The sequence below is a fragment of the Crocodylus porosus genome, unplaced genomic scaffold, assembly GCF_001723895.1.
Source record: "Crocodylus porosus isolate Cpor-Errol unplaced genomic scaffold, CroPor_comp1, whole genome shotgun sequence".
In the NCBI taxonomy this organism is placed as follows: Eukaryota; Metazoa; Chordata; order Crocodylia; family Crocodylidae; genus Crocodylus; species Crocodylus porosus.
The window spans coordinates 942,370-956,028 of NW_017728953.1; the positions used below are offsets into that span (position 1 = coordinate 942,370).

At 50.0% G+C, this 13,659-nt stretch overlaps 1 protein-coding gene and 1 non-coding gene across 3 annotated transcripts in view; both read left to right on the forward strand.

Moving 5' to 3' along the window:
- Window positions 1-13,209, forward strand: part of LOC109324414 (zinc finger protein 570-like) — a 42,896-nt gene extending 29,687 nt beyond the window's left edge. Inside the window, exons 5-10 of one of the 2 annotated variants that reach the window (XM_019556411.1) lie at window positions 1,147-1,325; window positions 2,674-2,800; window positions 6,265-6,381; window positions 8,578-8,724; window positions 10,295-11,442; window positions 11,527-13,209. In XM_019556411.1, coding sequence (XP_019411956.1) covers window positions 1,147-1,325; window positions 2,674-2,800; window positions 6,265-6,381; window positions 8,578-8,724; window positions 10,295-11,442; window positions 11,527-11,658 — 1,850 coding nt within the window. In that variant the 3' untranslated portion in view covers window positions 11,659-13,209. Of the gene's footprint in view, window positions 1-1,146; window positions 1,326-2,673; window positions 2,801-6,264; window positions 6,382-8,577; window positions 8,725-10,294 lie in introns of both variants that reach the window. The other variant, XM_019556410.1, reaches the window with a different exon arrangement.
- On the forward strand, window positions 4,201-4,271 carry TRNAG-GCC. The gene has a single exon. It is a non-coding gene; the product is annotated as a tRNA-Gly (tRNA).
- Window positions 13,210-13,659: the final 450 nt, after the last annotated feature.

Below are 13,659 nucleotides of genomic sequence, written 5' to 3' on the forward strand. Positions count from 1 at the left end.
CCCCTGCGGGGCCGCCGCGCGCATGCGCGAGTGCAGGGGGCGCAGAGCGGGGCTGCGGCCGGAGCGGTGAGGGGCAGCGGAGGGGCCGTGTGCAGAGGGGGCCGTGTGCAGAGGGGCGGCGGGACTGTGAGGCTTTGTGCAGGGGGGCCTGGGGGGAGGGGGCCCTGCGGTGTGAGGCAGGGCCGTGGGACGCGTGGCTGAGATGGCTCTGGCCCGGGAGGAGATGTGGGGGTATCTGCTGGCTCTGTCCGTGGAGGAGACGGGCGGAGGGGCAGCCGTGGGGTGCGGGCACTAAGGATCATGACCAGGCTGACCCCCAGGGTCTGTGGGGATGGACTGCGGAGGGGTGTTTGGGGGAGACCCGGAGCGCGTGGGAGCAGGGCAGGACAGCCACCACGTGGCCCCTCCGGTTGGGCCAGGCCAGGGGGACCAGGGCCGGATGAGGTCCTGGAGCTGGTGCCCTGAGCCTGGTCCCGACTCCCCCATCACATGACGGAGGCTGTGTTGTCTCCTTTCACCCACTGGGCCAGGAGACAGAATCCTGCCCACAGCCCCCGCGGGAGCAGTGGGAGAGGGAGAGCGCAGGCCACAAGCTGGCGCGAGGTTTACCCCAGCACGAAAGATAGCTGCTGGGCTGGGGTCAGTGCAGGCCCCGTGTTTCCTGTCCCCAGCACTGGTGAAGATGGAGGAGCAGGACCCAGCAAGTGCTGAGCCCAAGATGGGGAATGTCCCCCTTGTTGTCTAGGACACAAGTGGTGGGGACTCCCCGAGATGGGCAGCACCGCGGCAGGTAGTGCAGGGACTGCAGGAGTGGCCAGTCCAGGAGCGGGGGGGTCCAGCAGGAGGAGATGCTGCACTCCCATCAACCCCCTGTGGAGGTGGAAGAAATGGCCTTGGGCAACATGTCGCCCACTGTGAAACCTCTTCAGTGGCTGGAACAGCCACAGTCCCATATTGCATATATGTCATTGGGGTTCATTTCCAACTTTGTGGCCAAAGCATGGTTCTTTGATGCTTCCTTTTTCCTTCTCTCCTGTACAATGAAGCTTGCAGCTCCTGCAGGCACATGTCAGCATGGGGAAATAGAAAGGGCTTCCCTGTGCCCAAAGCACCAGGACTAACCTGTGGAATCTCTTCCCCTTCCAGCAGGGACCCTGAGCAAAGCTGATGAGCCACCTCCTGAGAAAGAGCCTGTAAATCTGGTGCTCCTGAGAATGTTCCCAAGAAGATCTGGAGAAAAGGACTTCCTGGCACGTGAGCCAAGCCAACTGCAGAAGGGGCAAGGCAGGCCCCCGCAGCAGAGAGAGAGTGTGATAGTGAGAAAGGTACACGCTCCAGTAGGGGGTGGAAGTGGAGCCAGGGCAGAGCCCGGAAAGATTTGGGAGTACAGAGAAAAAATGGAGAAGCCGAGAGACCTGGAGAGGAGGAAGAAGCTTTACTGAAGAGTGGCTACTGTCAAACAGCTGGCAGGGAGGATCTCAGGGAAGCAGGTGCTCACTGCCGCATACAGATAGCTGGAGAGGCAGGACTAGGATTGTGCAGTCAAGGCACTCTGACACTAGAAGCAATGCCTGAAATAGCTCAAAGGGTTGCACACACAACATTTTAAAAGTAGGTTCCCAAGAAAGGAGATCTCTTTTGTGACACCCAGCCAGCACCAAAGAGCACAGGAAAGAGGTCTCTGCAGCTGAGCTCAGCAAGGTCTGCCCTTAGACAACTAGGCCTGAGGAGCCTGGGACGTTTTCATTGCTAATCCCACCAGGGTCCTTCCAGGAGCAGGCAGTTCTTGAGAATGAGCGATATTCCTGACTACTGGAGGAAAACGGGAACAGCCCATGAAGCAGTAAAATGAATCTCAGTCCCACTCTTCTTGCACCAGTGTCTAACAAGGTTAAAAGACTCATCCCAAAAGCTGTTACTATCTGGAGGTTGTGCCACCATGCACATGGCTTGTGCTTAGGAAAATCTGGATGCTGTGTTATTCCAGGAGCTGTTCTGTTGTAGTCTCTGTGCTTGGGAGTTGAGGACCTTGATCCCCTCTTTCTCCTGCTTCTAAGCTGATTTTATACTGCATCTAGCCTGTCCTAAGCTACTAGGAACCCACATTTCCCCTTTATTCCTTCCCCTGCTCTTTGCTTCCACTCCACTGCAAGACACAACAGGGATGACTGCAACAGCCCCTGCTCAGGTTGGACATCAGTAGGGAGGTTCTTGGGTATTTAAGGGCAGTAAATCCCCTGGAATTCAGGGTCCTTCAGAGCTCCCATCCTACAGGGTTCTGGGGTTTATAGGGAGGTGTCTGGTTGAGAAGAGTAAATTCTGTGGCTCCTCTGTCCCAGGGAGGAGTTTTTTCCTGTGAGTCACTGTTATGAAAAGAGTTTCCTTGGGAGAGATGCAAAGCACCTGCACTACAGATTCTCTGCTGATGTAGTTATGATAGCGCCCAATGGTAGACGTAGTCTATGCCAGCAGAGGCATAGCTGACCCACTTCCTCAAATGACATGGGCTGAAGTGGACAAATGCACTGAAAGACTGAATCCATGCCATGTCCCCTGCTGGAGCATCTCTACTTGGTGTTGCCATGCAGGAAAATTTTTGTAGTATAGAATAAGGCTCAGGGCTGGAGGAGGCTAGAATTGAAGGGACTGAAGATGTAATACTTGTCACTGCAGCTTGAGGAAGCCTTTGAGGACGTGGCTGTGTATTTCACCCGGAAGGAGTGGGAGCTGCTGGAAGATGGAGACAAGGTGCTTTACCAGGACCAGATGCTGAGGAATTACCACACACTTGTTTCCCTGGGTAAAGTTGTGTTGCTTGCTTTTCCTTGGAGTTATGTGAGCTTGGAAATGACCCTTACTTCTCCTTGTACTTTTGCAGTCTTATCAGAAAACGTGGGCTGCTGGTTTAAAACTGCTCTGTGCTGTTGTTCTGTCATTGATCAGGCCTCTTGCATCGTGTACTCTTATATCCTCTTTTGTTTGAGTCTTCCCCTTGGTCTAATACCTGGAGCTTCCATATTCTGCAATTTCTTTTGTAAAATGATTTTCCCTTTTTCTCTCCCAGCATGTCCATACCATCTCCATTGCATTGTTTGTGGATATTCACCAACAATTTGTCCAAATATGTAACAGTCCTTGTTTGCAGATTTCACTCCCCCCTAATATCCTTTCTTTTTATTACTCCCCAGTATAAGTTAATGGTGGTCTTGGCAAGATCTGCTGTTTCACCCCATGGTGTTTCTATTTCCACAGTTCATCCTCTGGTGACATTTCTACACACGATGGAATGCGGATACTACTAAGAAAAAGTTGATGTAAATTTCTTTTAGTATTCCTTTCCACTGAAAATCTTCCTTGGACACCTGCTCAATTCTTCCTCCACCCCCTAGGTCTGCAAAGATAATTTATAGTTATTTATTCTTCTCTGTACTTTCCTTGACCATTTCTGAGGATTTGTTTAATCTTTTATTTTTCTAAAACCACCTGAATTATCCCTGAATTTTGTTTACAATGGTTGCAGTGCCTTTTTTATTGCAAATGACTAAGTGACTATTTTCTCTTGTCAGCTGGTTGGGCACTGGTAGTTACTACTTCTGTTTGAACAAAAATAGTGAAACTTAGTCATTGTTCCGTAATCTTGTCCCCATGTATAATTTTCTGCATTAAATGCAGTGATCACCACTCTCCTTCATCTCCTCATTCTTTTGGAACTTCCATAGATAGGTCAAACAATCCTGCTATATTCATATTTTTAATGTAGTTATTGTGCTCTGTCAGCTGGGATTTCTACCCCATTTACAGTTGTAACTGAGGCACATGTTTTCTGGAATATTCACTTTTCAATAAAGCCTCAAAATAGAAATCCTGTGTGCCTGAAAAAACCTTGAGATCAGCTGTTAATCCACCTTTCCCATCATAGGAGACCTCAGTATCTAACTCCTTTGTTTATGCATTGTGGATTTTTAACCAGATTCTCAGTTGTTCTTTCATCCTCTTTGCTGCTCAGTTTGACAGCATTCTGTTATGAGCTAACTTCCACCATTGCATCTATTCCTCTGATGTTCTTTTTCTGTATTAGGGATTTGAGAATAGGTTGGAGTCAGCAGGTAAAATGCTGTGTTGGACCCACAGTATCAACCTTTGACTTGTGCTATATCTCTGCTTCCAGTCCTGGTGAAATCTCTTTGCATTGGTATCTGAGCATTGGTGGTTCAATGGTAGAATTCCTGCTTGCCATCCAGGAGACCTGGGTTCAACTCCAAGCCAATGCAGCTTCTCTGCGTGTTCAGTTGGGGTCCTACGTGTCAAGATTGCTGTGCTGTTAACCCTTGTTTCACATGTGTTTTCTAGACATCACGAAGCACTACTTCACAGTCAGGGCAGCTAGGATCTGGAACCAACTTCCAAGGGAAGTGGTGCTCACTCCTACCCTGGGGGGTCTTCAGAAGGAGGCTAGGCAGTCACCTTGCCGGGGTCATTTGACCCCAGTACTCTTTCCTGCCATAGCGGGGGGTCAGACTTGATGATCTGCTCAGGTCCCTTCTGACCCTACCAACTATGAAACTATGACTTGCAAGTCATTCAGTACTGCTTCTCTTGCTACTGAAATTTTACAGATCTTGTCTTTTCTGCATTAAATGACTAAGTCCAAATCTATTTTTGTCACTCATTGGAGACCTGTCTTTCCTTCAGTATCTCATTTGAACCTTTGTATCCCACCACCAGGTTTTCTGCCTGGTTTTCCTTACATGTTTCATATATGACTTTTTCAGTGGCTGCACAGATCATGTCTCACCTGAAGTACTGTGTACACTTTTGGGCCACACACTTGAAGAAAGATGTGGCCAGATCAGAAGAGCTTAGTGGAGAGTGAGGCAAATGTGTAGTGGCCCTGGAGACATGACTTACAAAGGAAGGCTGAAAGAACTATGGTTGTTTCATCTGGAGAAGAGAAGGCTGGAGAGATGCAAGTCTTCAAATACCTGAAGGGAAATTAGAAAGAGGATGGGGATAACCTTTTCCTTGTATGTGTTGGGGACAGGACTAGAAGCGATGGCTTCAAACTGTAACAAAGGAAATTAGGTTGGAGAATAAGAGATTCTTTCTGACAATGAAGGTGATCAAACATTTGGAACATGGTACCTAGAGAAGCTGTGGAATCTCCATCCCTGGAAGTTGTGAAGAGCAGGTTGGACAGATCCTTGGTTTGGTCTGGATGATCCTGCCATGAATTGGGGGCTGGATGTGATGACCTCATGAGGTCTCTTCCACCTTGCTTTGCTGTGCTCTGCATCAACCTTTTCTGTTATGGATTTCTGTTATGAGCTAACTTCCACCATTGCATCTATTCCTCTGGTGTTCTTATTTCTGGATTGGGTATTTGAGAATAAGCTGGAGTCAGCAGGTAAGATGCTGTGGTGGACCCCACAGTATCAACCTTTGACTTGTGCTATATCTCTTCTTCCAGTCCTGATCAAATCTCTTTGCACTGGAAGGCCATCTCTTTCAGAGGTGATTCTAGGGTCATCTTTTTTCCGGGGAAGTGTTAGTTAATTTTGTGCTATGGGTGTTTGTTTGTTTTTTGGCCATAAAAATATATCTCCTTTCTGCTTTAGTCTGTACACATAAGTCTGATGGACTCTCCTACATGTTTTGCAACCTGTGCATTCATACTCACTCTTGTGATGGTCCTTCTATTGGTTCAAAAGGCATCCACAGTTCCAGTCATCCATTTTTGTGAACTCTTGATAGAAATTACAGTTTCCATGTCATCCATCTGCTATTGATCCATTTCACTTCCAAAACTAAGCACTGCAAAACTTGGAAAATAAACCCATTTCCATTTTTTTGCCTGGAATTACCATGATAAATTGTATCCATCCATAAGTGTGTTCATTGTCCTTTTTTCAATTCAGTGTCTTACAAATGTATATAAGATTTATCTTTCTTCTTTCTAGTATGTCACAGATCCCTGCACCTTTTCCCATGCTCTATGGTACTACTGTGAAGTTTCTATCCTTTATGTAGTCTGAATGGTTGATGCTTTGTACGTCATATTACTGTTTCCCTGGGGTACATGGACCATCAGCTTTTGCAGGTTTTGCCTGTGGTGGCTTCTCTTTCAATCTTAAATGTCTACCATTGCTTTTCCTTTAAGGTCCCAGTAGAAGGCCTGAGTTCACTCAATCCCTTCCCCAAATCCCAGCTGAGTAACGGAGCAAGAGGAACCAAACATTACCACTTTTTCTACACTTCTTCCAACAGGATATCAAGGTCCCACACCAGAATTAATCTGCCGCATCCAGCTAAAGGAGGTGGAGATTTGGGTCTGGAATGATGAGGACCCTGGAGAAAGCTCCTGGTCTGAGGATCTGTCCCCAGGTAAGTCTTGCCAGTCGACTCACTGTCCCCACCTCCCACTCAGGACTTCTCAGGATCCAGTGGGAGGTGGGAACCTGCAGATCTGACTTTAACTTTTGTCTGAGTAAGTGACCTTAAATAGCATACTGTGTGTTCCCACTTCCTGCAATTCAGTAATGTGGGGAATGACAACTCTTTCCTTCTTCCCCTAATTCAGGGTGTTTGGGCACGAACACCATGTTTCCTATCACTCTCCCCTCTTGGAGTTGGAGCTGTACGTACTTGGATGGGAGGCTCTGTTATGGGGACCACCATGAGGATGGCATGCCATACTAGAATTGAGGCATAAGTCTGGTATCCCTGGGATACCAGGGGTTGGAATTTCCACCTTCATTCAGGAATGTGTTGATTCCCCAGCTTTTAACTATCCCCTGCTAAAGTGTGATGGGATTTCTAGCATACCACAGCAGCTTTCATGGTCAGCAGAAGCCCTATCAGAGCCATTAGGGTTGAGCTATGAAGGAATTGAACTTAAAAGAAGAAGCTTTACTGGGTGAGACTAATGGTCCCTCTAGCCTAGTAGCCTGTCCTCAGCAGGGGGAACCATCAGGTGCTGCTGGTTGGCTGGTCCTGGGCACAGGAGCTCTGAGGTGCTGCAGGCTCTTGTACCCACCTGGTTACTGACCTATGCCTCCTTCCCCACTTGGGAGGGAGATGCTCCTCTCCCTTCTTCTGCCGCTTCTGCAGTTGCTTCTAACCAGAGGATGTACCCCAGCATTGCTGGCAGAGCTCTTACACTGCCAGCACCAACTATTACAGCACATCCCCCCCGCAACCTTCCTGTTGCCCCCTCTCCCCCTTGTCTACTACCCTGTCATTCGGACTTGATGATCTTCTCAGGTGCCTTCCAACCCTACTAACTATGAAACTCTCCTGTGCTGCATCCTGTTTTCTACTCCCTAATGGTGTTTGTGTTAGGTTGACTAAGCCAGCAGTTTGGTTTCCACCCCCCACTTTGTCACTGTTTGTCTTTCTGTGTTTATTCCCCATCTCCCTTCACCTCTGCTTTCTGTCTCCCACACTAGTCTTTCACACAGTCCCCCCTTCCAAAGTGCAGCCTGAGGAAGTACCCTGATACACCTTCCCCGCATGCCACCATCTTTCTGCTCTCCCTCACCATCCCACCTCTTCCCCTTAGCTTCCCATGGCAAGGCAAGAGCCTACGGCCACTCTGGCAGTCTTCAGCAAAGGAGCAGCAAATGAGATGGGGAAGAAAAAGTAAGGCCAGGGGGCTTCTCTGGGCACAGATTCCCCCAAAGAAAAGGACAGATTCCCCCAAAGAAAAGGACAGAGGAAACACCAAGGTCTTCTCAGGTTCTTGCTGTAGATGGGGTAGGAAGAGGAAAGGTCCTGCCACTAAAGGGAGGGTGCTAACACCTACAGTCACTAGGTACTCATCATCAATGAGCATCCTACCCACTTAGCTTTCCACCAGCCCTGCAAGGCTGGCTGTCCAGCAGAGCATTCTTCACCACACCAGCTCTACATACTCATGCTCCACCTTCCTTTCCTTGTATCCTGCCCAGACACAAGGAAATGGGATACCCTCAGCAAGGGTCCCCAGACTAGCTCGTATTTCTCCCTGATGCCATGAGCCTGCTGCGTGGAGCTGTGTCCATGGGCATGTATCTGGCAAACTTCAGGGTCATCCCTTTGTTGACAGAAGGAGCAGGTGTTGGAGGAGAAACCCTTACGCACCTAATTTGCGTGGCTGCAGCCCCTCCATTGGCTCCTGAGTAACCTGAGTTTCTGGCCATGTTTCTCCTTGCACCTCTTCTTCTATGCACTGCCCATCATGGCTTCACCAAATCCCAGGGCATCCTGGTCTAACTCCTCCTTTCTCTAATCAAGCTTGCCATGTATCAGACCAGGAAGCAAATTCTGAACCCAGGCAATTCTTCCTGTTACTCCTCTGTGCATGTCTCTGGACAGAGTTTCACTGGGCAGTGTCCACAGTTTCCTTGGACTTGTTTGAGGGGCAATGTGTACTGAACAGTTCATGTCCCCACTTGGATCACTTGTTATTAACCTATGAGAATGTTCTTTGTTTTGCTTTCTATTCCCTTCTTAATGATGCCCAACATTTTACTGACTTTTTTTGGTCACTACTGCACACTAAAGTGATGTATATATTTCTTTAAAAAACAATGATTGCAGGAGGCACTGAGGTGGGGCAGGGGCAAGGCGAGGGCGGAGCCAGCTGCAGAGGATGGCAGTGCCACAAGGTCCTGACAGGCAGGCTGAGGCAGTGGTGGTATGAAGCAGGACATGGGGCAGCAGCAGCCCATCTTCAGCCAGCCCAAGGTGAGTGGTGGGCGGGACCTGCTGCATCCCCCTGGGGCAGGGGTTGGACACGATGATCATTTGGGGTCCCTTTCGACTCTACGATCTTGGAATCCCCCCACATTGCAGTGGGACTGGGGGGGAGGGCAGAGTGCTGGCACCCTAGCTCCCACCTTGCTCCCAGCTGGCAGCATCCAGGGGTGCAGCAGCTTGTAGAGCTCAGGAGAGAACAGGAGCAGCTGTTCCTGCCACCATGGCCCCTGACCCGCCCCAGGTGCAGTGCCTGGGTCCAGCAGGGCATGCGACTGCCAAGCAAGAAGTAGAGCCCAGGTGCTCTCAGGCTGCACTGCACTGCAGTCCAACCTGGCTGTGCTGTCCATTTGGGAGGTGCCCTGTGGCAGGCACGTTCCCCAGCAGCTTCCACCCTCCATCCTGTGCTCCAAACTGCGTGGTTTCTTTGCTTGCCAGTAAGCTTTTTTTTCCCGCAAGCCCACCAAAATTGTGGAACTGGCCACTTGGGAATGGCCTGAAACCATGGCTTAATTACTGTGGATTAAGCCTGGGAAAACCATTAAGCCATGCTTAATAACACATGGATTAATGGCTTCCCCTGGCTTAATCAAGGTAATTAAGCCTCAGTTTCAGGCCATGTGGCAATCTCTTGGGAGGGGTAGGACTTCTGGGGCCCCTCGGCCAATCGGAGGTGTGGGGGACTCCACCGTCCTAAGCCTGCAAAAATGGCTCACCACCCCGTCATGTTCAGTAGACCTCTACTGAACATGTGGTAACTCCAAGGAGGCTGATACCCCAACACACCCAAGTATGCTGATGCACTCCAGACCAGAATTTTACCAGTGTGGCAGCTTCAGGCTCATCCCCAGAAACTTTTCTCTGGCCTACCAGAAACTGAAAGCTCAAGAGCAAGGACTGGGGACTTGTCCAAACAGCCTCACCAATGAACTCATGGGTCTGGAGCATATCAGCAAACTCAGATGTGTAGGGAAGTGTTCATACCATCTTTCTTAGGAATAGTCAGTGCTTTATTCATAGACAAAGCCTTAGCAATCCTTACTTTTCCTTAAAGCAAGTGCTTCTGGTCTTGCCTCTCCCCTTTAGAGCATGGAGCAATTCCAATCCCATCCCAGCCTGTCTGACATGGCTTATCCAGTTGGGGCTAATGTAACACAGTTCTCCCCAATCTGGTGTGGTCAGAGCTGGACAGAACCACTGGGAAAATGGATTCCAAGTTCATTGACTGGGGCAGGGGTGTGGCATCTATGCTGGACTGCCTCCGTGTGCTAGATCTGGCACAGTCTGCTGGTCTGATCTGGATTGGCCCTGGATGCAGTGCACAGGATCATTCTGGCATACGCACCACATGCAACATAAGTCCCACACCAGTCCTAGCCCATGCTAGATGGACTCCATGTGCCATATGTAGGCTGGGGCCAGTGCATGCAGCACGCAGCATTATGGGCTGGTTGACATGGAGTATTGTTAGCCTGGCACTCTCCAGTTCCTTCCCCCAAGACTTGGGTACCTAGGAACTAGCAGGACAGGGACTAATATTTAGGTTCCCTTTTCCATCCAGCAGGTGCCAGGGCATTGAGCAGAGAAGAGGTGCAGCCTACAGAGAATGGGCCTCCAAACCTGGAGCTGCTGAGGATGCCTTGGGGAGATCCTCTGCCCTGGTCTCTCTGGGCACAAGAGCTGAGCCAACAGCAAAGGAGTTGGGGCAGGCCCCAAAAACAGAGAGAGAATATGGCTATGACCAAGGGACTGTTTCCAGTTGCGTGTGAGAGTGGAGCCAAGTCAAAGTCCTTAAGGAAGGGATTGGAGGAGCTAAGTGATCTGAAGAGCCATATAAGTAATCTTCATCTGCAAGAAAGGCTGCATCCTAACCAAGGTGGTGGGGAGGTTCTTGGGGGTATGCAGGGGCTCACTACCAGCTGTAAAGAGAGAGCCCATCCCTGCTCTGAGCATGGGAAACTTGCTGACTGGCAGTCATGCCTGCCTATACACAAGCCGGTGCATCCATGCACCAAGTGCAGGAAGAGCTTCAGTGACCCCAGCAACCTGGCCACCCACCACAAGATCCACTTGGGGGAAAAGCCGCATAGCTGCATGGAGTGTAGGAAGAGCTTCGCTCGCCTGTCAGATCTGGTGAAACACCAGCGCACACACACGGGGGAGAAGCCATACTGCTGCACCAGCTGTGGGAAGAGCTTCAGCCAGTCCTCCCACCTGGCTCAACATTGGCATGTCCACTCTGGAGAGAAGCCTCACAGCTGCACTGAGTGTGGAAAGAGCTTCAGCCAGGCCTCCAACCTGGCTCGGCACCGGCTCCAGCACACGGGGGAGCGGCTGCATCACTGCCTTGAATGCGGGAAGAGCTTTAAACACTCCTCCACCCTGGTCCAGCACCAGCGAATCCACTCTGGGGAGAGGCCATATCATTGCACTAAGTGTGGGAAGAGATTCAGCTCATCCTCCACCCTGGCTCAGCATCAGCGCATTCACTCTGGGGAGAAGCCATACTGCTGCACTGAGTGTGGGAAGAGCTTCAGCCAGGCCTCTGCCCTGGCCCAGCACCAGCGCATCCACTCTGGGGACAAGCCATATCATTGCACTGAGTGTGGGAAGAGCTTCAGCTCCTCCTCCAACCTGGACAAGCACCAGCGCATCCACTCTGGGGAGAAGCCATACCACTGCACTATGTGTGGGAAGAGTTTCAGCCGGGCCTCCCACCTGGCCCGGCACTGGCACATCCATTCTGGGGAGAAGCCATACCACTGCACTGAATGTGGGAAGAGCTTCAACCAGTCCTCCAACCTGACCCTGCACCAACGCATCCACTCAGGAGAGCGGCCTTTCCGCTGCACTGACTACAGGAAGGGCTTTGGGCACCAGGAGCATCTGGCCCAGCACCAGCTCATCCACATGCAGAAGCCTTAATTCCGTGTGCAATGTGGAAGGGCAGGTAACACTCAGCTCCCACTAGGAGATGCTTTTAGACTAGCAGCTTCACCCCCGAACTGAACGCAGGAAAGAATTCATTCTGTCTTCATCCCTCACAAGACACCACACACAGGCCCTCTAGGCCCAGCAGCTGGATCCTGATGTTTGATTAAAGGCTGAGAGGAAACTCCCCCTGTAAGTCGATACAGTGGAGGGGCCTGGATTGGAGCCTGGCTCTGCTCCTTGTCATTCCAAAGAAAGGGGAGTGAGGTCAGCTGCCTGCTGTTTTCCCCACCCCTTTTCCCTGCCCTCTCTTCTATAATGGTTTCTCTGCTAATAATGTCCAGAAACTGAACATATTATCTCTGTACTTGGTCTCTGCCCCTTCTCTAGAGCTGGTACACGGGAAGAGGTCAGGTGCCAGAGCCCCTTCCAGGCCCAGAGGCTTCTGGGATTTCCAAGCCCTCTTCCACTTCCAGTGGGATCAGCGAGATCCAAGGATTGTTCCCAACTCAAATTGAGAGCAAGTGTCAGTTATGCCTGGGTTACTGCTTTTCAGCAAAGACCCTCTGAGCTGAGGGCATTGGAGTCCCTTTTCTGGGTGAAATGCGGGTGAAGGAAGTGTAGTCTGTGGCAGGCCCTGCCTCTCCCATGGAAGAGGATGGAAATGGTGCATGCAAGCATGGTTCTGGGATCATGTAGAAGGAGCTATGCCTTTCCTATACTATGGGTATTTCTCATGTTCCTGGGCTTTGCTGTTTATCACATGGGGCTGGGAGGGAATATTTTCCCCATCCTGTTGCTACACAAATCGGGGTTTTTAGGAGGTTTTCTTCTTCCTTGGAAACATGGGATATTAGCTGCAGCCAAAGAGGGGGATTTTGACCGTGCTATGCCAGTGCTTCTGCTGGGACTAAAACCTGGAGGTTCCTGGCTTAGAGGGTCTTGTCCCTGTGCTCAGGATCAGGGCAATGATCATACGTGGGGTCAGGAAGGAATTTTGCCACGTAGAGCGGTACAGACTAGGGGTTTCATCTTCTGTAGTGGTGGATGTGGGCCTCTTCCTTGGATCCTCCTTCATTACATTTTAACGTCCCTCACAGCAGCAACACACCGGCCACCCTTGTTCCCCTGCTTTCTTTCGCGTGTTAGGAAGTTATGCTTTTTGGTCGTGACAGAGTTAACCGTGTATTTTAATTAATAGCTTAGATGACTATTTATATGCAATGGTTTGAATAGGGATGATTCTGCCTCAGGCAGAAGTTTGGACTAGAAGTCCCTTTCAACCCCACGTCTTTTATATTTCTGTGATCCTCTGGCTGAAATTCAGCACACTGTAATCTCCCAGTATGAACTGTGTAGTCTCTGCTAGTCCCAAGGCGTTTTGGCTCTGTAATTCTCCCATAGAGACTAATTCAAAGGACTAGTTATGTGGCATCGTGCACACCTTTTTCCTTTCAGATTCTCCATTGTCCTCTGCTGATTCCTAGGCCATAAAACAGTCCTTACTTTCCTTCGAAGTAAATAAACCTTGTGACTTTTAAATGACCACCATTATTTTTGTGGGGAGGGCTGGTTTGTCTTCTCATTGGAGGTGGACACGGAATGAGGGAGGGGATGGGACTGTGCACCACATGTTGAATTTTTAAGAAACCAGAGGCTGATGAATGGTGAGAATAGGTAAGGGTGTGTGGGGTCAAAGGAACTGAAAACATAGTCATCCATTAATGCAAAGGTAACACAGTGGCAGATCTGTTAAGGTCACCTGTCACATGTCTAAAAGGCATGAACTCATAACTGGGTTAGAGGAGGTTGCTTTCACTCCACCCCGATGTAAATAGGAACCTGGCTGTTCAGGCTTGGCGGTGGTCACAGAAGGTAGGATGAGATGCTGGCTGCATCGCACACGTCTGCTGCTGGCTGTAGAAACACCAGCACATGAGGCCTTGCTCAGCATTAGTAGACCTTTAGCTCTACCCAGAGATCCTACTTTCACCC